The 22,599-nt window shown below is 39.0% G+C and overlaps 1 protein-coding gene across 3 annotated transcripts in view; it reads right to left on the reverse strand.

Annotated features, from left to right (window-relative positions):
- The window catches only part of VIPR2 (vasoactive intestinal peptide receptor 2), a 55,593-nt gene extending 37,217 nt beyond the window's left edge, over positions 1-18,376 (reverse strand). For 2 of the 3 annotated variants that reach the window (NM_001014970.2, XM_040680270.2), the window contains exons 1-4: positions 18,105-18,376; positions 15,912-16,014; positions 4,614-4,721; positions 342-439 (exon numbers count right to left, since the gene is read on the reverse strand). In NM_001014970.2, the coding sequence (NP_001014970.1) occupies positions 342-439; positions 4,614-4,721; positions 15,912-16,014; positions 18,105-18,158 (363 nt within the window). In that variant the 5' untranslated portion in view covers positions 18,159-18,376. Of the gene's footprint in view, positions 1-341; positions 440-4,613; positions 4,722-9,481; positions 9,562-15,911; positions 16,015-18,104 lie in introns of those variants that run through there. The other variant, XM_040680260.2, reaches the window with a different exon arrangement.
- Positions 18,377-22,599: the final 4,223 nt, after the last annotated feature.

Here is a 22,599-nt window from a genome sequence, read left to right on the forward strand (position 1 = left end):
GATTTATTGCATTATTATGATTTGTCATAATAGAAACATTTGGAAATAACACCATGCAAAACAAGTGCCCAAGCCCAGTCAGTATTAGAAATGTGGATGCATTACTGCACTTAGGCAACTGATCGTAGCCTTATGTTTCAAATAATCACAAAATTCTACATTTCTGTTTTTGTCTTATATGACATTTGCAGTCTAAGCACATGGCAAGCAATGCTACCAAAAATGTCTACAGTTTGTTACTAATTATGATAGAATAAAATAGGATTATTTGGAAGCACATTATGTCTCATAGCTATTTTGAACATCAGCATTTAAATGAATTGAAAGAATGTTCTTCCTACCTTATAATCGTCCTCATAGTCATTATATCCACAAGTACTAAAGATGTCAGGAAAAATATCTGACCATCCATTACTGGTACAATTTTTGCTAATATTTCCTGTAAAGCAAAATTTGAGAGTTTAAATCAGGATTCAAAAGGCTACTCAACAATGAATGTTTAGCCAATCTAATTTTGTTATCCTCTAGAAACATGCCATTAATATACTCTATTTCCTAACTCTCCTGTTAAAGCAACTCATCTGTTTCCTCTCATATGCTCTTCATTAACTTTACTTTGGCTTTTACTACTGCTTCGAGTAGCCTTTGCACTAAATAAATATTCCAAGTTGTGATGGTAGGCTTCTGCTCTGGTACAACAGCTATTCCTGTTACATCTGCAAAAGCCTGAAATATTTTTTGTACTGTCTGAAGTATTCTAGAAGGAGGCTTTCAGTTCATTTCATGAAGAGGATAACTTGTAGATAAGCTAAGCTGACAGAAAAGTAATTTAAGTGAGAGTTATTCCAACCTGTTATTTAACTTTTTTCCAAGAAGGCAATACCAAATGGTCTCCTGAAGAGTTATTAAAGCTCTTAGATATTATGGTGGTGAATTACTGCTACAGCAAACATCAGTAGAGTTTGTAATGCATTTTAAAGGTTGAACTCTGTAAAAGGTTGAAGAATAATGACATAAATACACAGGCTGAATCTTACCCTTTGAACCAGTCACTGATGTTCTTATAGGAGGTACAGAAAATGGGCAAGTATGGCTGGAAAGGAATTCTGAAAGGTTTCAGAAAAGATTTTTTGATTGGAATTGAGAAAAGAAGTTGACTTCTTTCCCATGTGAAGTTACAATGAGACTGGGGCAATCTATAATACTACTCCTTAACCTAATGAATATGTACTAATATTCATCCAATATGGAACAGCTTCAGAAAGAGAAATCTGAATAGTCTCATGTTAGAATAAACAAAAATGATTGTAATTTACTGTAATTGTAATAATTAAAACATTAAAATGATTGTAATTTACTCTTAAAATGTTAAATCATGAGCAACTGCCCTTCATCTTTCTTACAGCAATTTTAACATTCACGATGCTTGTATTTCTAATAATATATTGTTATGGTTTGGAGTTTATTACTGGTCTTTGACTAACTTGAAGATGCCTGTTTTCCAACACCCAGGGGTAAATTAATGTGTCACAGATCAGCTTAGATCAAGAATAACCAAACATGTTTGTATACATTCCAAACTAAAACTTTTCTGATTTTTATCTTGTTCCTCAGTTACCCCTTTGTATAATGTGTTCAGATGAAAGTTGTACATATGCTACAAAGGGTTGACTGACAAACCACAAAACCTCTCCAGCTTATAACCAGACCTCAACATCAAATCACAGCATCTTCCTGAACTGCAGGACCACTTCTGCAGTTTGGCACAGACATGACATTTTTAAGGAAAACATAACCTATTTATACATTCTAAAGTGCCTTCACTTTATATCAAGATTCTCTGATTAGGCAGAGCAGAGGAATATGTTAAAAGAAGCACAAACTGCATCTAAGGTGGTTTTGCAATGAAAAGATTCCATATACTGAAGATGCTGAATGTTTTTCTTCTGTAAGTATAGTAAGGCTATCTAATTTAAAGACAGTTGGACAGTGTTCTATGGAAAGCACCAGGTATTTCTACATCATCTTTCCATGCAATTAATATTTCAGATTTCTCAGATTTGAAACATGTAACCTTAATTTGACACGTATTTTAATATGAAACATCACTGAATAAATGCATGACATTCATACTTATGTTGCCATGTAATACAGAAGCATTATAGGTTAATACAACTGTTTTTACAATGAAAAGTCATTTAATATGAAGCAGAGAATTAATTATGTGGAATGCTTACACTATAATCTTGATCACTGCAGAAGAAATTAACAGCCAGTTCAAAAGCTGTAAAGATGAGATCACAGAATCACAGAATTATAGGGGCTGGGCTTCTGGATATCATCTAGTTCAACCCCTTCGATAAAGCAAATTCCCTACAGTAGGTCACACAGGCTGGTTCTGAATATCACCAGAAAAGGAGACTCCACAGCCTCTCTGAGCTGCCTGTTCCAGTGCTCTGAAAGTAAATATTTTCTTCCTCATGTTTGTACAGAACTTCCTATGTTCCAGCCTGTGTTGGTTATCCCTTGTCCTGTTGCTGCACACCACGGAAAAGAGTCAGCCTCAATCACTTGAATCCTATCCATTAGACATTGATAAGATCCCTCCTGTCTTCTTCAGGCTGCACAATCCCAGGTATCTCAGCCTTTCCTCATAAGGGAGATGCTCCAGGCCTCAATCATCTTTGGGGTGATTCACTCAACTCTTTCTAAAAGTTTCCTGCCTTGAACTGAGGAACACAGAACTGCACACAGAGCTACAGATGTGATCTCACCACAGCAGAGGCGGAGGATCACCTCTCTCACTCTGCTAGCTATGCTCTTTTTGATGCATCTCAGCATACTAACAGCCTTCTTGGCCACAAGGGCACACTGCTGGCTCATGGCCAGCCTGCTGTCCACCAGGACACCCAGATCCTTCTTTGCAGAGATCCTTTCCAGCAGGTCAGTCCCTAGCCTGTACGGTTGCATGTGAATCACAACTATTCTTTTGAAGTCAAAAATTCAAGTTAAGAAATCTGTTAAAGAACTGATATTTAAAAAGCCTACTTGTGATCTGGAAGACTTTCATGAAAAAGAAGGTAATCTAACTATTCTTGTAGAAAAATTTGAATTCCTTTTAAACCCTGAAAAAGATAAAAAATACATCTCACTAAGATGGCTAAATAAAGTTAGCTTTCTCATTTGAAGATATTTTGATAATTTCCCACCAAAAGAATCAAACAAATTTGAAATGTGCTGTATATGAATTAAATAAATGATATACTGTTGAACAAAAATTATAATCATGCTGAGATACTTAGATCTTACATGAACCAGCCATGGAAGATGTTCATTTTAGTTATCTGTTTTTCACTGTAAAAAGACTTAATTGGCAGCTTTAAGAACAAAGATATTTTAGTCATATCTGAAGTTATTCTTTATGTAAAAGTTCTATTTTTATAAAGGTCTCCATAGAGATCTCACAGGCAGAATCGCTCTATCAGATTTTACATCTTTCACCACTTTTTCATGACAAAGTTGCTCTCACCTGAGCAAGAAGGATAAGAATTTTCCTTCCGCATTTTGAGATATATACGTGAAAAGCTATGCGTGCATCATCTATTTTTAAAACCCACTGAAAAGGTAAAGAGCAAAATTAAACTGCAGTAATATATATCAACAAGATGGTGCAAAAGATGGTAGACTTATAATAGGACTGTTTAGTCTGGGAAAGAAGAGGCTGAGGGGAGACATTATTGCTCTCTTCTAATATCTGAAAGGTGATTATAGTGAGAGCGGGGCTGGTCTCTTCTCACTGTGACAGAACGAGGGGAAATGGCCTCAGGTTACACCAGGGTAAGTTTAGATTGGATATGAGGAAAAAATTCTTTACACAAAGAGTTGTTAAGCACTGGAATAGGCTCCCCAAGGAGGTGGTTGAGTCACCATCCATGAATGTGTTTCAAAACTGTTTGGATGTGGTGCTCAGGGACATGATTTAGCAGTGGGTTTTTAGAGTTAGGGTAGTATGGTTAGCTTGCGATTGGACTTGATGATCTTTAAGGCCTTTTCCAACCTGAGCAATTCTACGATTCCATGAATAGGTCTTAGAAATCTTAGACACTGAGGAGTACTTTTCAAGTTCCATTAGAAACCAGCATTAAAGGTTTCATAATAATTCCCTTAAATTTTAATAGTGATAATTTTTTTGCTATTATGTGTTAATGTTGGCTCATAACTCTCATGAAGGCATGGCAGAGTGCCTCTCCTAAGCACAGAAGGAACAACCTGTATGTAATCTGATGGCAGCTGTTAAAGATGTCAGTCCGGTTCAGCTGCATTAATTATTAATGCAGACAGGCCCAGAAGAGTAAGCAACGTCTACAGCTGTGATGAGCTGCACTGTATCAGAATTTACGTATGTTTAGTACCTAAATCAAAGAATACCAGATGGAACACCAAGACAATTATTTGGTCTTTCCATGATGTATCATGAACAGCTCCGTTGAAAATCTGTTATTTCAGCTCTTAAGAAAACTAAAACCTTAAGCTCCAAGTCAACATTTTTAACACATTATTTTATCAAACACTAAAAAGAAATGAGAAAAAAAATACACTTTAAAGTTAAATACCTGGTTTTCCAGAAACAAGGCTAAATATTTTTGGACAAGGGACAGTGACAGTCTCTCCAATCTTTGCAGGACGCCAACAGGTGATGTTATCCCAAACTCCAACACATCCTGAAAGAAAAACAACAGTAAGAGACATGAAAGCTCAGCCTGGTTCTAACCACCCACTATCTTTACCTTATTAATAAGTATTTAAGACTCGATGGAAGCCTTGGATGAGTACTTCAAGACAGATTAAACTCTAAAGAAAGCCACAGAGATTATATTTTCTTTGAAAATATTTGGGGAATTGTGAGAGTCTAATGACTAATCAGCTTCTTTTAAGTCAGTCAATATACTTGTTTGCAAAATGTCTCATCAGAACTATGTCATGCTAGGAATGATAAAGAAGGTAATAAGTAACTTCTGAGTATTAATATAACCTAGGAGCAATTCCAAAGTTTTGAGAATCTCTTAATCACAGTTAAACGAAACTTTTAATGTGCAGTAATTGTCAAACTGAACATCACAAAGAAATATTTAAGTAATTCATTGGACTCAGCAATGCTAATATGATGGAAGTACATCGTGACTGGAGAATTCTTGGAACAATAGGTATGGAGTTACAAAATCTTCTCTCCTAAAATAAGTAATAGAGATTCAAACAAAGACTGCTTCTGTATGTTGATTTCAGGAAGGGGGTCATAAAACTTCATAGGAACATTTGATGGTAATACTTGTTACGGGTAGATAGCATTTACTAAGGCTTTGCCCATGCTGGTGTCTGCATAAACGTCCTCCAGAGGAATCACTTGCTCATGGAGACTGAGTCTTTCTTCATTCCTTTTAAAAGAACACAGCTCCAAATGAATTCAGAAAGATGATGTCAAAAGTAAGGTATTACTAAAAGGCATTCTTCACAAAGTTTACTGTGTGGGTAGGTTACATGTAATGCCTTATCCTCCACTGCCCCGTGTACTGCATCAACATTTCTATCCCAAAAGGTATGCAACAAATTTATTGTGTTCCCTACATTACATACCTTCCCATACTCATTTCAGTTAATAGGGTGCATAAGACAATGTAAATTGGGAACCCAGTCAAGAAACCCAAATAATTTTCCATCATAAACTTGATCTTCTCCTACATCCTGCTATCACCACATACTATTTTATTTGTAATCAGGAACCTACTTTTTTTTTTTCCTGTTTTATAATGCTTGCCATGGCAAGTCCCTTAATGCACTATGTCACTTTGTCTCTAATGGCAGCTGATGGGCAGGTAAGAAAAAGGTCAAAGAAGCTGTTTCCAGATTATTCCATCTCCCATCTTCTGTACTACCTTACAGATATTTTACCCACTGTTACAAATTGTTTGTGGGCTTCTTTACAGTGTTTTTTTCTTGTGAAGTAGGCTGCAAGGTAGCACTGAGTATCCAGGATGTCCTTCAGAAATACATGGATCTGAGCACAGAGGTTCATTCACTGTACTTAGTGCAAATCTGACCTGTAAGTATTCTGGATTGGCCTTTAAGACTTCAAGCACCTCATCTCCACAGAATGCACCGGTCACTTGTTTAAATTCATATATTTCTAAAGCAGACTCCTAATAATGTTGAGAGGAATTTCATCCTCAAAACATTCATTTCTTCCCAAGAGAGTCTGAAGCTGTTAAATTAGTTGCAGAATCTTAACAGTAGGTACTTGTACTCTAATCAATCCCACTCTCATTTGCTTAATGCTGATAAACCTTGGTTTGTCGAGTTTTCCAATTACTTTGAAAGGGACTATTTACTTTGGTTCATTTAATAACTCTTGAATCCTAGATCAATATATCTGACTTCTTTCAGCTTTACCTTATGGTAAGGGAGACTTAGTTAGGACTAGGAACTATGAAAGTGGCACTCTTTCCAGCTGTACTCCACAACCAGCTGAGAAGTTCCTGTTGACAACTCTTTCCAGGTTTCTGGTCCTTACCTTTTGAATGAGTGTTTTTAGTGACTGATGTAGAGTGTAAGGGCTCCTTGATCTTCATAATCACTCCTTCTTTTTCCTGATAATGCCACAGTTTGTCCTTTCCAATGTATCTACCCCTACAGTTGGTTCACACATTTCTTTAAGAACTGGCTTGCGAGTTTTTTCTAACCTCTGTTTTACCTGTTTAGCTTATACTCCCTCTGGCATTTGTGGCTTTTTTTTAGCATTAGCAATGCTACCTCTGAGGCCATGCTGACTTGTCCTTTTATACATAATTTAAAAAATAAGGTTTATATCTGAGCAAGTCATCTTCATACCCTTTGAAGTCAACGGAACTTAAACATGTTTGGGTGCTTCCTGAGTTGCAGTACTGGATTAAAATTAAGCCTTACTCCTGTGATCTAACACTAGGGTTTATGCAAAACAGAAGAACGCAAATCCCAGCCAAATCAGGTCATGCTTCCTTTCCAATTGATTTAAAGCCAGAAACAACATCAACAACATCACATACAAGTAATCAGAGAGACAAAGAAACTGTTTTCTTCATCTGCCACCTCTCATAATTATAGTGGCAAAATGAAACTCTTTTGGCTTGGATGGATGTACTGCCTGAGCCAGCGTGAACAGGTTCTGGAGTACACAATAATAATCAGCAACTTGTGTGACTTCAGACCTTTTTATTTCACCCCAATTTTCAGTAACAAGCAAGAGCTGAGACATCAAAGCATTCGTGCACACCCATAAAAACTGACTACTTTCACAGATTTTCTCTTTTGTTTAATAAACACTGTAAGATGGTGGATTTGCTACCATAATCTGCAACCAGTTCAGAAGCCTTTATCAATTTATCATGCTACTATATGGACTAGGCAAAGCTTTTGCTAAAAAGGCAGCTGAACAATGTGGACCTCGGAGTGCCATTAATAACACACATACACACAAAAACAAAAAACCCAACAGGTGAATCACTGAACTCCTAAACTCTTATTCAAGCTTCACTCAACGTAAAATCTCATATAGAAATACAGCGGTCCAAGTATTATTCCCACCATGATCTATCAGCACCACTTGCATCACATCTTGAAGATAGGTTGGTAGGAAGTAAAACAGTATGCAAATTTTTGATGTTCAAAACATTACAAGTCACAAACAATTTGCACAGAACATATTTTTTACCTCAGATCTTCCTTGGTATTTTAGGACTTTAGAGGTATTTACTGTAGAGAAAAGGATGATAGTTTTTTGTACTCCTTCAATCAAACAGATGAAATAACACAAAAGATGCATTCCTACAGAAGAACACTTTCAAATGCATCAACAATCATCAGAGAGAAGTTTGAGTATCTGTGATCAGAATTCCAAGAGCATTAAGCCTCAATTTCTGTGTACTTACAAATGTATTTATTTTTGTACAGAAAATCTGAGAAAACTGCTAAAATGTCCTAGAAGCATTTATATTCACTGAACAACTACAGTATGATTCTGAAAACTGTTCTACAGCTGAAAGCTGGAATGTCCCTGTTATTGCACACTGCATTGCTAGAGGCTTCTAGAAGTATAACTGTTAAACAGTACTCACTTTTCTGGGCTCTCAGCTCACACGTTTTCCCATTTCCCATTCCAATTACTACATACTTTTAACAATATTGCAGTCATATATCATTTTCTTACCAAAACTGTTTTGTTATGGACTTGTTGAACAAGTCCATAAACTTCCATAAAGCCTGCCTTTTCCATGCCAGCTTTCCTTCATTGTACAGCATAAGCTTAATCATGCACAACTGAAAACTGCAATTAGTTTCCTGCCAACCTTGGAAATACCTAGATGGGATCTGCAGGACTTCAAGCAGATACTGCTCTTTACCACTGTCTCATTTTAGAGTCAACACTAAGATACATGAAATATTGTCAGAGGGTGACAAAGCACTATTGACTTCATTCTAGAACATCTGAAAATCGGTCAGATTAATTGCTCCCTACTATTACCAGCCTTTGGCCTGTGACTATCAAGCAGCCTGCTATAAATACTTATACAATTGGAAAATGAAGGTGAGGTGTGGGGTATGTCTAATGTGCCTCTGTGCACAGAGTATCTGCCTTGACGAGTTGCTCATTTTACTATTTTCTGTCCAGCCATTAATTCACTCAGTGTTAAGGCTTCTGGATTATTATCCATCTCTGCCACACTGCAGAAAATCATTCAGTATGCTCATTCTATGGAAGATGTGCCCATCTCCCACATACATAGCCTGATTCCTACTGTCTCCAAAGGATATTAAGCAATTCTGATATAAGACATTTCTACGTATATAATAAGGTTTTAGGTTCTACTTTTACCAGTAATTCCAATAATATTTTAAAAAGTTTAATAGAAACATCTCACATTTTAAATAAAACCTAAGATACTCCAATATTTATTTCATATAGTCCCTACAATTTCCTATATTTAATTAAAAAAACTTGGAAGAATTCTAATTACTTAGAAGCATTTTTAAGTTCACTTCTATAAATTTATGCTCATCCATGGATTTAGTTTGTGCTTCTATCTAGCTTTCATAAATTTCAAGCCTTGAATGTTTTTGTACTCTCACCCTGATATGCACATATAAATATATAAAACCAGCCCAGGTCTTGTTTTGCCTTGGCACCTTAACTTTTCTGAGTATATTTCTACTGCTATTCTCTTCATTTTCTTCTTTATCTGTTAATATAACTAGCACAGGCAAAAAAAAAAAAAAAAAGGTTTTTTCCTATTTCCATGATGTCTAGAAAACTCTCTTGCACTCTAAATATAACAAACCTTTTCAACCTCTTTTCACCCTCTTCATTTTGACCATTTACTTCCTTGGTGAGATACTGTCAGAATATCCAAGGAAATAATCAGTCTTCCCAGAAAACCTTTTCTCAATGACTCACTCATCAGCCTGGGACAGTGTCACTACTCTAATGCTCTTCATTCTTTTTCTTCCAGATGATATTGCTGATGATATTCTCACCTAGTGGAAAAGATATAATAATTTACTTGATTTGAATTTTTGGTCTTTAATGCTTGTGATATATCTCCAGATACCTCATAATGAAAGGAAATTTAAAAGACTATAACCTAAATTTTGTTTCTCATTTTTTGCCGTTTCCATATAGCCACATTCATCATCCTCCTACCCGACACTCGGTCTCTGAGCAATAAGCTTGCTTATAAACATGTGCCTCTTCACCTCTTACAGTGTAGCACTGGGTTTTCACTTCAAAATGCTGCATACATATATATACATATATATATATGAAATAACCACTAGGTGGCACTTTGCATTTGGATTTAAGAACTGCCAATTCAAAGAGAGGTTTAACATTTTTTTAAACTAAGTGTTCATGATACATGAAACAAAGTGAAAGTCCTTTGAAAATCTGCCAGAAAGTTGTCAACCAGTCTATGGTTTGTTTTTCAAGCAGGGAAACATTTTGATTTTTGTTCTTAACTTGACAAAGCAGAAGCAATCTCACCTCTTATGGGCAATGTTTTCCAGACTGTAGGTCTGAACGCCACAGCATGTAATTTAGGCTACATGAGAATTTATGAACATATACGGAATGAAATTCTTTCTACATTTTAATACGAGTAATAAGAAAGAAAGGAAAAGGAGGAGGTCAAGAAACAATGAGCTAGCAAATTGGAAACAAAAAAAAACAGAGCAGAACAACTTAAAGAGGTAGCAGGAGGAAGACAGTGGCAAAAGCCTTACTGTTTGAAGTTACTTTGCTAAGGTTATCTTCCGTGTACTTTTGCCCAGAACCTGAATACATTACAGTGTCCCTGTGCAGCCTCAGCTGGGGATGTCCCAGTCTTCTGACCAGGGTCCCATCCAAGCACAGGCCTGGGACTTCAGCTGTGCTATGGGTGCACATCTTCAGCTTCCCCACAGTCATACCCATGACTGCCTCCACCTGGGCCCCAACTCACTGCTGTGGCCCTACCTGGCCATTGTAGGGCTGTCTAACCCTAGTCCCCTGCACCAGGCTTGATCCTGACTCCCACCCATGACCTGATGCCCCCCAGGAGGTGCCTGATGCCTGCAGCCTGCTCTGCTCCATGACTGCGGGTGGAACAGGCCCAGGAGCTGTCAGAACCACGCTCCAGTATATGTGAGAAGACAGGCTGCAAGGCTGTCCAGAAGCACCTCCAATACGCCTATCTTCAACTGAAATACTCCTGTGAAACTGTGCACAGTGTATACAAGCTCTGATTAGTCAGAAACAGAGGAAATGGAAATGTAAACTTTTTAAATTACTGATCAACAGAAAGGAGTCACACACAGCAAGCAGAATTTTGGAAGTTTACACAGACGACACCAGATTGAACTAATAAACACCAAAACAATAGGTTTTAATCTCCTATTTACCTAAGATGTTTGCCATTTACAGATTTTTAAAGGCCAGTCCTAGGCTTCTTGGAGGATTACTCAAGTTTTCACTTAATAAAACATTTAAGAAGTACATTATTTCCTTTCTGAAGAACAGCTGCCTACCAGAAAACCAAAAATTGACAGGTTGATTATATTTTTTAAGGTAACTCACATACTCTTAGAGTAATGTAATGAAATATGCAAGTTTTTCCATTCAAACTTTCTACAAAGTAAATCTCACTTTCCAACTGCTTACAACAGCATATGTTTTTGTGTGAGTAGACAGCATTCTCATCTCTGTGTCATGGAGAGCAGCCTGCCATGGCCAAGGATGGCTCTACCAGGACTCAAATTCGAAACTATACAGGGCAGGTGTTCCTTTAAGAATCTTCCATAGAGTGTCCATACATTCAAAGCAGACCCCTCAGCTCCTTAAATATTTTGAAAAATTATGTGAACCAAAAAGCAGCATGCTTGTACTACAGCAAGAAAGGCAGCAACTCAGATCTGAAAAAGCCAAAGTGGTCCTGAACAACCGAGTGGTGCTGTGTGAAAGAAGTTCCATGGTCCAGTTATTAAATTCTACATTTAATGCTACCTCAGATAACTCTAAGCAATGCTGCAGTCTAACTGCATCGTAACCCTAACTACTGAGCTGACAACCCTGACCACGGCAGCGGGTTTGGTGCTTGAGGATCTTTAAGGTCCATTCCCACCTAAGCCAGTCATGATTCTACTGAACACACCTTACAGAGAAAACAGCTGCAAAAACAAACACAAACTGACAGAGGACCCTGGTAAGACTGGGAGGATTAAGAAAGAGGGAACCTTGAAGACGTTCCTATTCACTCAGCAAGAGAAAGACCGCATCCAGCTTTGTGTAAGCCTCCAACATAAACAAGAGAAGAGAGTGATCTTCAGGTTGGCATAGTTACATTCACAGTCAGTCCTTCATTTGTGCAATACAGAGCTATACACGTGTGTGCGTGTGAGTTTGGAGTGCAAGTCAGGCACCTTCCGTACTGGAGAAATAACCTTAATAGCAGAGGCAAGTTAGACAAACTAGCTTTTGGTCCGTTAGAATATTTACCCCACCATTCTGAAGAGCTTTTAGAGAAATTTGGTGTTGGAATCACTGCGTGAAATTCTACTAGCTGTATAATTCCAGTGATTAGATTACGGTTTAACTTCTTTTTCCAAAGCCATTTCTCTTTCCACCTGTATCCTCTCCTCAGTGTTAAGATGTCATATCTAAAAATAAATATGTTGTTTAGCAGACAGGTCTCACAAAAACGCCTTTTGGAAAGCAAGATCCAAAAAGACTCATTTAACTATGTAGCCATTCAGTCCAAAATGAATTTAAAGAAATATGTCTTTTTGTTGTAGAATCCTGATACAAAGTCTATTGATTTAGTTTTAACATTTTGATTCTAAGATTTCACTTTTCATTTAAAGGAACAGAAATGAATCAATTGTTCTGTAAGGTAAAATTCTAAATACAGAGCAAAGACCAGAAATTGCAATCAGCCAGTTCTTACGTGTGTGCAATTTATATAATAGGAGCTTTCTATTTCATTGTGAAAACACAAGCCATGGGTAGAAGGTAAAAGATGAAACAGTGTTTTCTCATATGGACCTCAGGGTCTGTAACTTACGAGCAATTTAGAATGGAAATCATCTGCCCTCCGAAAACAAGATGATAAAAAACCTCACCCCACCTCTCCAGCTTAGGTGCATCTATACCTTAGGTGTCAAATTTTAGGAATAAACAAATGAGGATGGAAACTAATGCTGTCTTTACTGAATAAACAACTAGATTTGCTAGAGATCATCACACAGGCAAAGGCCCTGACACAGATGTTTGGAGAGTGACTTTTTTCCCCTACATGGAGTGCAATGCTCTCCACTAACAGAAGAGAGGCTAATGCCTGAAATTCCCCCAAAGGGTGCAAAGTAAAAAGTTATGTGCTTTTAGTATATCCTTAACATTGTTCAAAGGATATTTACAGAGCATTTTTACAGTGTTTCCATGCAAAACCCACTGTTGCCTTATTAAACCATGAAGTAAGAGAGGTCTTTGTGGGTTTCATAGCCAATGATTTTAGGCACGCTATAAAAATTACTCAGTGAAATTCTACTGCATGTTATGAGGCAGATGACTACAGCATCATTTTATGATGTAAAAAAAAATACCTATAATCATTAAATCCTTCCTCTATGTGTCCCTACTACACAGCTGAGAATAGTTAGTACACATACAGTATTCCTTCTGTAATTACTGTCCAGACCAAAGGAAAAACTGCCTGTCCCATAAAACCCAGAGCCTCCAAAATTCCTTAGTGGTGTATGCTGGCCAAATTCTGGAGCATGTTGCACAAAGATGTGAAGGCCACACAGCTGCTCCAAAAATTAAGGGAAAAATTTTAATAATTGATAATTTAATAATTGGGGCCCAAGCCTCCCAGTGAACCTACATTTCCAAAGCCTAGACAGGACCTCATGTTTCACTGCAACTTTTGTGAGGCAGGTAGCATTTACTGAAGTCAGACAAGTGTGACAAGGATTGTATAACCATCTTTCTCATTCAGAAAAAAAACTGAAGTGAGTTTTGTGGATTTATTGTAATGAATAATGTTTCAAGTGCAATACAAGTTTTAGGTGCAGAGCTAGGGCTTGGACTAGTTCCAGCTTGCCAATTTTCATTAGTAACTCTTCTGTATCAGCAGTCAGAGTATCACTGAGACAATCTGCATGTCTCTGTTTTAATACTCCTCACATCTCTGTGTGAATACAGAGTTTATTAGGAAAAGAAGGACACAGAGAGAATTAATATTTGAGGAAATACAAATGGACACTTTCAGCATAGACTCTTCTGGACTGGTTCTTAGTAAAGATATCTATAACATGAAGCACAGGATATGTTCTATTATATCAAACATACAGTTTCTAAGGGTTCGTTACAATACAGGCTTCATTCCAATCTTCTCTGAAGTGGAATATTCCATTTGTTTAAGACAGGCATTCAATTAAATGTATAAATCCTTCCACTGCTGTATTATCTCTACCCGCAGAACTGAATCAACAGCATCAGACATGCAGTCTTCTTCCAAAACACAAAGTTCTTACACAGCAGTTTGCCTTCAGGAAGCACCCCTCTTCCCCAATCTGGCAGAAATATTGCCAGAAAAGCCTTCTTCCCCAAGGAAACCCAAAATAAAACTGATATGTATGACAAGGATTCCCTTGGAGCAGCCTAGTATCTGAATCACAAAAACAGACCTTCAAGAAAGCTTGTCTTTCAAAGCCTTATAATAGCTAATAATGCGTTTATTAATTCATCATTTAATTAATTAAGCAGGCCAATCATTGTTTATCCATCTGGCTTCACACTCATATTATTAGTGTAACAGCCATCTCTCTTATCACTCATACAAATAAAATGTATCCATTTTTATTATAATTGTTTTAATTACTGATCTGGATTAATCAAAACTAGCTTTTACTAAAACACAAACTACTGACGATCCTATATAAATTGGTATTAGAATATGCACTGATGAACTGATGGATTTACTCCTTCAAATCAAGAAGAAGAGTGGAGAATGGATCCTGATTTGAGATTGCTGTTTATGCTCACAGGACATTGCTGATGGCAGATCCTTGAGGTACCCTCTTCAGACAGAATTCAGAACAGATTATGGAAAAACAAATATACCACGTATAATTTAACAGAACCAAGAGAAAACTACTGCACTACAAGAGCTGCAGTCTTCCAAGGAGCCCAGTTATTCTGAGATGATTTGTACCTGGACTACAAGAGAAAAAGGCAGGACATCAATGAGGCATTTCAACTAATTTGAAACTATACACTTCCAACCACCTGAAAAGCGTTTGACAACAGAAATCTAATCGTGTGTCATTACTTTGCAAAATTCAAGATCTTCTTTTGGACTTAAAAACATGCAGTTCCTCTTAGATCTAAAGTCTCCCACTCCTTTTCCTGCACCTTGCTGAAAATCCACCCTTCCCTTCAATATTTTACAAGTTACCAGAGGAGTGTTGGGCAAGTAATGCATGCAAATAAAGCATTCCAAGAAGAACTTTACACTTTTCATCAGAAGAGGTATAAAAACTGCTTACTGCTCACACATTCTGGCATACATACTGTTTTCAAAAGAACTAATTATAAAACACTTATATTTTTGCTAGTTTAAAAAACTAAACAAGCAAACAAAAACAACACAGAAATACAATACTGACTTCCAAGTTTCCTAAAAAGCCCAAACTTTTAACGAAGTTCTTCCTTTCTTTTAGACAAAATGTGATCATAAAAAATACGTAAAATAAAAGATAAATTCTTCCTTTCCATTTCAAATTACCATTGGTTATATCTGCAGAGAAAGTAAAAACACTACAGTAACATAGTAAATTCATTTTCTGAATGTAACACTACTGTCCAATTTTTCCTCTGCATGACTATGGCCTTCTTAGGGTGAATGTCTTCTTTTGCCTGTAATATCTTCTGCCTGGTAAACCCAGTGATCCTGCCACTAGTATTTTACTTTCAACTAGTTCTGGAGAGAGACATATGGATCCAAGGCTTTTAGCTTTTCCTCAAACTTGTTCTTCCCTGTCACCACCAGCACGCAGCTCCTTCACCTGTGAAAAATACTATCAGCAATACTATCAGCATCACCCAAAAGCACGAGCACGAACTTTCTCCCATACAGCATCCCACCCAGTGCATGCCTAGCCTGGCACAGCTCTCACCACGTGCTTGCTCCAGATGTAATTTTAAGGCTAAAGCTGCATGTGTTCCAGAATACATAGAAATTACGTGCACAATACAGAGAAATGTGACAACTGCAACAGAGCTAGCAAAGAATGTAAAGAGAGGAAAATGTGATACTCTAGTTTTCTCTACATTACAGTTCATCTTTTCTTACCTTTGTAGTCCACTGGTTTTGCATGCTTTAAAAGTTCCATGCACTTTGCTTCCTCCTTGTGAATCTCCAAATGAAATCTGCATTCTGGATGGACACCATTCACCTGTGTCAAATTAACAAAGAGGCCAGGGTCTTGAAACACAAATCAAAATGCTTTATGAAGGATGCAACTACAAACAGTGAAAACCACAACTTGAACTGATGCTATTTTTACCCAAGTATGTGCTGGGCATTTTACACACACAATCAGTGCCCATTTTGGCTTCTCACATATGGACTTTTCAGAACAAAATATTAAAGTCATGCACCAGAGCATTTAATGACTCCTTCATGTAGCATTCCGAGGCCAACTGTCATTTACACAACAATACTTAACTATCTAGTGAATTCACCAATGCTGTTGCTTCCCTTCCTCCAGAAAAGCAATTAGTTAAAATGAAGCAGAAAAATAAACATATTTTCTGCTTTTTTTTTTTTTTTTTTTTAAAAGCATGGGCTCTTCTATTAAGTCAGGAAGCTGAAAGTTTAATATGAGTGACAGGACATGAAAACTGGTCAACCTGTATTATCTTTGACATAATAAATTTTGATTTTCTTCCTTTTTCCACCCATATATACTTTATCTGCTGAAGGTCTCAGAGCATGACTGTTTGATTCCAGCAAGTGCTACATGGGGAAAAAGCCCTCCTTTAAAATCCTATTTTTAAAATTGTATTCCCTTCACTCATTTATGGCTCTGTCTCTGGTTATTTATGTTGATGGGAAGAGACAGGGATGGAGATGGGAGACAGAAACAAGGCACCGGAAACTGTGCCGATATCAGCTGGGTTCTCAGAAATCATAATGAAATAAAACATCAAAATGTGTACTTTAGTCATCCCCACAGTAGAAAGAAAAGAGAGGAATCTTTCCTCCTTTTTCTAGGAGACAGTAGCAGAGTCTGGTAATAGTCTATGATTCATCAGACACAACTTTTCATAATGGCGACAATTAATTAATTAATTAATACATGATTGTAGATCCAAGAACCTTGGACCCAGAGTTAGGACTGAGAACCTGTTGTCCTGCAGGCTCCTGGTAGCCAGGTGCACAGCTGTTTAAAATGCAGTGTGGCGGCCATAAGCATAGCTGGAGCTGCTACAAAACTCACACAAATGTCTCTTCTCCTCCAAACCAGTCATTTCACCACCTACAACATCAGAACCTTACCTCCTTTTACCATATTATGACTATTTTTATTCTATACTTGCAAGCATATTTCTTCTAAAGAGTTTGTCCAGATCCTTAAATCAGGATTTCTGGCAGTTAATCATAGAAAGTTCAGAGTTAAGATATCATTTTGCTACCTACTGTCTGCTCTCCAGATAGCTCCTATTTCTAATAAAAGGCTTGAGTAAACGTAGTGGCTTATCTACATTTTCCTTTCACGTAACAGATTTCGAAAAAAAATCAAATAAAATGCTTTCCCAATTGCAAACATGCAGTAGATCCCTTACTCATCAAAGCATCATAATTAGCAAGTCTGAGGAGGGTGGGTTCCACTGCACGGAAACATTAAATAACTGAAGAGCAAATCAAACCAGCTACTGAGATGAAGAAAACTCGCAAATCAGTGACTTCGACCCCTGGCACTTGTGGAGTAAGTGCAGGCTTCCCACTGTCAGTGATCTGTAGTGAAGATTACTTTGAGAACATAAATTTGGTCACGCTCGAAGGTATTTCAACATCACTTTTCAAACACAGAACGTGTGCCAAACTGTACCATGCTGTCCCAGCACAGAGCCCAGCTGCCTCCAGATATACCTCTCCAGGCTAAGGAGATGGGGGGTTCAGGGCTGACAGTGCCCTGTTACACACCCAGGACCCCAGAAGGAATGCCGGGGGCAATTGCTCAGGGCCGGTCAGATACACATGCATCGCTCTGCTTTCCCAAGCGCAGGTTATTTGTAAGCAGGGATTAGACAGATTAACGTTTAAAAATGCAGATGTGAACGGAGGGCACCTTAAGGATTTTCATCTTCGGGCTGATTTTTGCAGCAGCGCCCCTGAGAACACCTCGGTCCCGGCGGGGCAGAGGAGCGCCTTCTGCCCCATCCCCGTCCGGGGCCGCCCGCGGCTCTCCGCACAATTCCCGCACTCCCTCTCACGAAGCACTCTCCCGCACCTGCTCCGCCTGAGCGCCCGCCGACTTACCCGCCCCAGGTTCCAGCTGAGAGAGAGGAGGAGGAGGATCGGCAGGTTCCTCATGCCAGCCGAGTGCCGGCGGGCTGCGCTGCCCCGCGCCGCTCCGCGGGCCCCCTCGGAAGGCGGCGAGCAGCAGCCGGGTCCCGCCGCCGCACCATAGGGCCCGCGGGGCGCCCAGCCGAGCCCCTGCCCCGCGGGCGGCCGCCGCCCTGCGGCTGTAGGCGGCTCCCGCACCTGTCCCCGCCGGCCGCCCGCTCTGGCTGGCAGCTCCCGGCCCGACTGAGCCCTGCCCGCCGCCTCGTTGCGTTCAGCTCCTCCTCCGCACTCTGGCTCGCTTTCCTCCAGCTTACTCTTCAGCCCCTCTCCTCGGCTTTTCCCCTCCTCCCTCTTCCCGCCGCTCCCGCTCCCCCCAGAAGCTGGGCGAGCCGCTGTCCTTCGACGGGACGTCCCCCCGGCGCCCTTCAGGTGCTCCCTGGGGCTCCTGGCAGCGTTCCCGCTCTCTGTCAGCCTTCCGCTGCCAGAGAGCCCCTCTACTCGTCCAGAGCAGCCCGCGTGGCCGTCCCAGGCGTACGGAGTGCTGGCAGCGGGCACATGCGCACGCAGAAACCCGCGTACCGGTGTAGGATGTGCCAAGAAGAGACCGGGGCAGGGCAGCCTTACCGCCTTACAAGACTTATAAAATGTTTAATTTAGTGAGATTCGTGTGAGCCCATGCATGCTGGCACAGAAAAAGCAGAGTCCATGAGCTGGCTTTGAGCTGAGAGTGAGAATAAATTAGGTTTGTTTTTCTGCCGTCTTTATATGTGCTGTAATTTCAGTGGTATATATTGAGAGGGACTGAGCGGTCTGTGTAAAACTCCTGCACAGGAGTTATGCCACCCAAAATAATCAGCTATAAGCAGGACCAAGGACACTTCTGAGACAAAGCTGAGGAGAATATTCATATTTTTAAAATCCACTTGCAAAAAATGTTCTTTGTATATTAATAACAAAGATCTGATTATAACCTGTGTGATACCATTAAGAAGAAATGCTATGTGCTGTACTGAGCAGTGTTACGACCTGCGTGCTGAGAGTAGAGGGAAATATTAGTGTAGAAATAAAGGCGTTTTGTAGGATGGCATATCGTCAAGTAATGAAAGTATTTTCATTGTAACAGAAAATTCAGTTGTGATTGAATTTGATCTGTGCACGACAGATGGACTGAAATGTTGGATTTCATCCACTCCTTAAACAGCTGCTTTGGAGGGGAGGCTCCCTATGCCAATACCTCTCAGCCTCTGGGGCAGACTCACAGGTCAAACCTCTTGGAGATTTGCACACTGCCAGGGGTTGGAACTAGATGATCTTTGAGGTCTCTTTCAACCCAAGCCATTCTGTGATTCCTGAGACTAATGCCTGAGGTTCCTCTTTGGTTTCCTGATTGCTGACTAGGGGTGCTCTTTCTTCAGAGCTATAAGGTGTTCCAAAATAGCAATCTCAATACCTTTTCCCCCCCTATTACAGGAATTTGATGTCTTACTGTTATTTCAAGTCTTTGGAAAATCCTTACTTCTTTAGAAGTTACTGCAGTTCGTGATGAATGACTCCCTGCTAAGAAAGCAGTCATGAAATACAGTTCCTGAGTGAAATGTCAAAATCTCAAGGCTGTTCAGGTACTTCAGCAGTAAACCTGACAGCAGACCCTTATGTAGAGGAGCTGTCATGCAGACTGTCCACCAGCAGGACTGCCTCAGCAGCTGACACAAGAGATGCCAGACACCAAAACCCAGTGTTTGATTCTTTCAGCAAATGATTCATTAGTCTGCTGCAGCTGAGAGTCCTGGGGAAACCAATTAACAAATTAGTATTAATATTTTGTGTAGAAACATTCTTGGACATTGTCATCATTATTCCTTTTGTGGAATGACAGAAACTCGCATCTTGGGTATAAGGCGACCCACATGTTCTGGAACTAGCAAAGAAGTTTTGAAACTTGTGTCTGTTCTATCAGAAGATTGTCCAGAGTCAGATTTTTGTGATATTTTGTTTTCAAAGAGTCAACATTTTGAGACAAAAATTAAAATTATCAGATATTGCCCAGACATTGATTCTGTCACTATTCCCAATGACTCTTTGACATGAAAGAGACAACGGATGAAAGAGAGGTGCATCAAATGCTAACATTCTCATTTAGATATAGCTAAGTATTTTTGGTTTTTTTGCCTGAAGAGGACAGAAAGTACTCGTGGATGAAGTCTGGAAAATGTAATTCAAGTTATTTTTGCTTAAACATAGCACTGCGCTGTTACAGCAGCGGTAGAGGAAAAAATGAAACAAAAAAAGAACTAAAACAGCTATATGTATGGAGATACATAGAAATTAGACTGATACTCTTAGGTAACCAAGAGCGGATAGTATTAGGAAGGAAGCAAAGAAGCACATGAATGTGGGTGGTCAGTGTAGACTTGTCATTTCCAGGAATGTCCTGGCAAATTTGTAGGAAAGATCAGAGAGATTTTGTGGAGGTCATGGAGGTCCCTCTTGGCACAGACTGCACAGACATGTAGGAAGAGGATGAAGTCCAAGAAAGAGAGAGAAATTCCTCCTCTTCACAAAGGAGATGGTTGAAAAGTTTGGTTGAATTGGATATTGCTTTGAATCAGCAGGGCCCTGGTGTTATAGAAAGGGCAATAACATGATAATGGGAATTTTAGCAGCAGATAGTGGTCCAATCGACTAATGTCAAGGTCCTGCAAGCTCTCTGCTCCCATAACACTTGGAAAAGACAAAAAGTTTTCTCACACTCCAGATGTTGGAAGAGTCTGCCTACAAAGGAAGATTTGTAGTAGTTACTGTACCAATAACAAGTACTTTCTGTTCTGCCTGGTCAGCTGTCTCTTCAGAAACCTCTGTTAGGCAATCAGTGTAGGCAATCAGTAGCTGGTCAGATTTTTGCAGGCACATGGAGAAGCTGACAGCTTTCCATACTGAAGTGATTACATCGATCCCCTTTGAGCTGAAACCTTGTTTATGCTGTTTGTGGAGTTCAAGATGTTTTGAAAATGTCTATCTACAAATCATGCTCTTGTCTTTGATGTCACGGCTTGCAAGTTTTTCTTTTCTTCAATCATATAAAAAATACTGTTTACAGAATTCATACCATACAGTTGCCCAAAATACCCAAACAGGATGAAGAAATTTGGGATTTTCCTCAAAACATGTGTACAAGCTGTCTTGGACTATGTGACTCTTTCAGGACTGGTGAAGATTTCAGCAGCAATGGAAATAGTACTTAGAGAGGGTTTCCATGAAAAAGGAAAAATTTGCTTGTGCCTTTCAGGTACTGCTGTTTGGAGCTTTTATATTGGAGAAAATGAAAAAAAAAATAACATCAGTAATTTTTTCTGAACTGCTAAAATGTGATATTATTGAGCCTGTTTCAATTAACAAATTGAAGCACAATAGAGAAACTGCCTTTCTTTGTATGGATTTCCATGCCTGAGTGGGGCCAACAGTTTGTGTCCTGCTCATGCCTGTGGGAATTCAAACCTTGCCCAGGCTTCGAGGGGCTGGTGGCCCTGTGAAGAGCATCATATTGTTGCTACTGTGCAACAAGTGACCATCTGTACCAAATGCAGCAGTTGCTGTCAGAGGTGAATGTGATATGCAGATTCTCTGAATAAACAAAAGGAACTTTAATCAGTGTGTCTCATCTACCACTCCATCATATGTTCACATTTGAAAAGTTCTCCTAACTATTTTGATCTTTTGCAGTTGTTGCTGGTTGTTTATCTACATTACCTCTTGGACCCTATGCTTGTTTCATAAACAAAGAAGCAGCGCTATACAGAAGGGAAAGTTTTCATAGGAAAGGCTGTGCTTAAGCATTATCAGCAGTGCCCTGCTGTCTCTAGACATGAATAGTAGTTCATACTATAGCTTCAGTCTGTAGCTGAGATCATGTCTGTTAGTGGTAATGCTCGAACTGCTCCATGAACTGCTTTTTGTTTGTTTCTTTTCACACTGGCCTGCAAAATGGCAGTTTACCAACAACAGCATAACAGATACATCCAAACAGTACACTCGCATAAGCAATAAGATAATGACATGAAGAAGTCTTCAAAGTCTCCTGAGAGATCTTTCTATAATTTGCAAGTAGCTTGGCTACTAAAAAAAATGGGTTTCTACAGTAATTTAGAAATACAAAGAAGTTCTTTAGATATAAAAAAAAGGGAAAAAATGAAAGATCTCATTTTGCTATGTTGATTTCAGGACTCACTTCAAATTGGCTTGATTAAGGAGGTGTCTGTACAATGAAGTCTTCAGTCTGAATGTAGCACAGGGACGCTGTTCGTGGAAGACTTAGTGTGTAGTCTTTAATACTTAGTGTAAATTATACAATTTCATACTCTCTCCCTAAAATTTGTAAGACTCTCAAGTCTTCTTTGATTTCAAAAGAGTCTTTTCAGTGCAAGAAAACTTTTCAATTTTCTGACCAGGGTATTCTGTTTTTTCCTACTTC

Source organism: Gallus gallus, chromosome 2, assembly GCF_016699485.2.
Source record: "Gallus gallus isolate bGalGal1 chromosome 2, bGalGal1.mat.broiler.GRCg7b, whole genome shotgun sequence".
Lineage (NCBI taxonomy): Eukaryota > Metazoa > Chordata > Aves > Galliformes > Phasianidae > Gallus > Gallus gallus.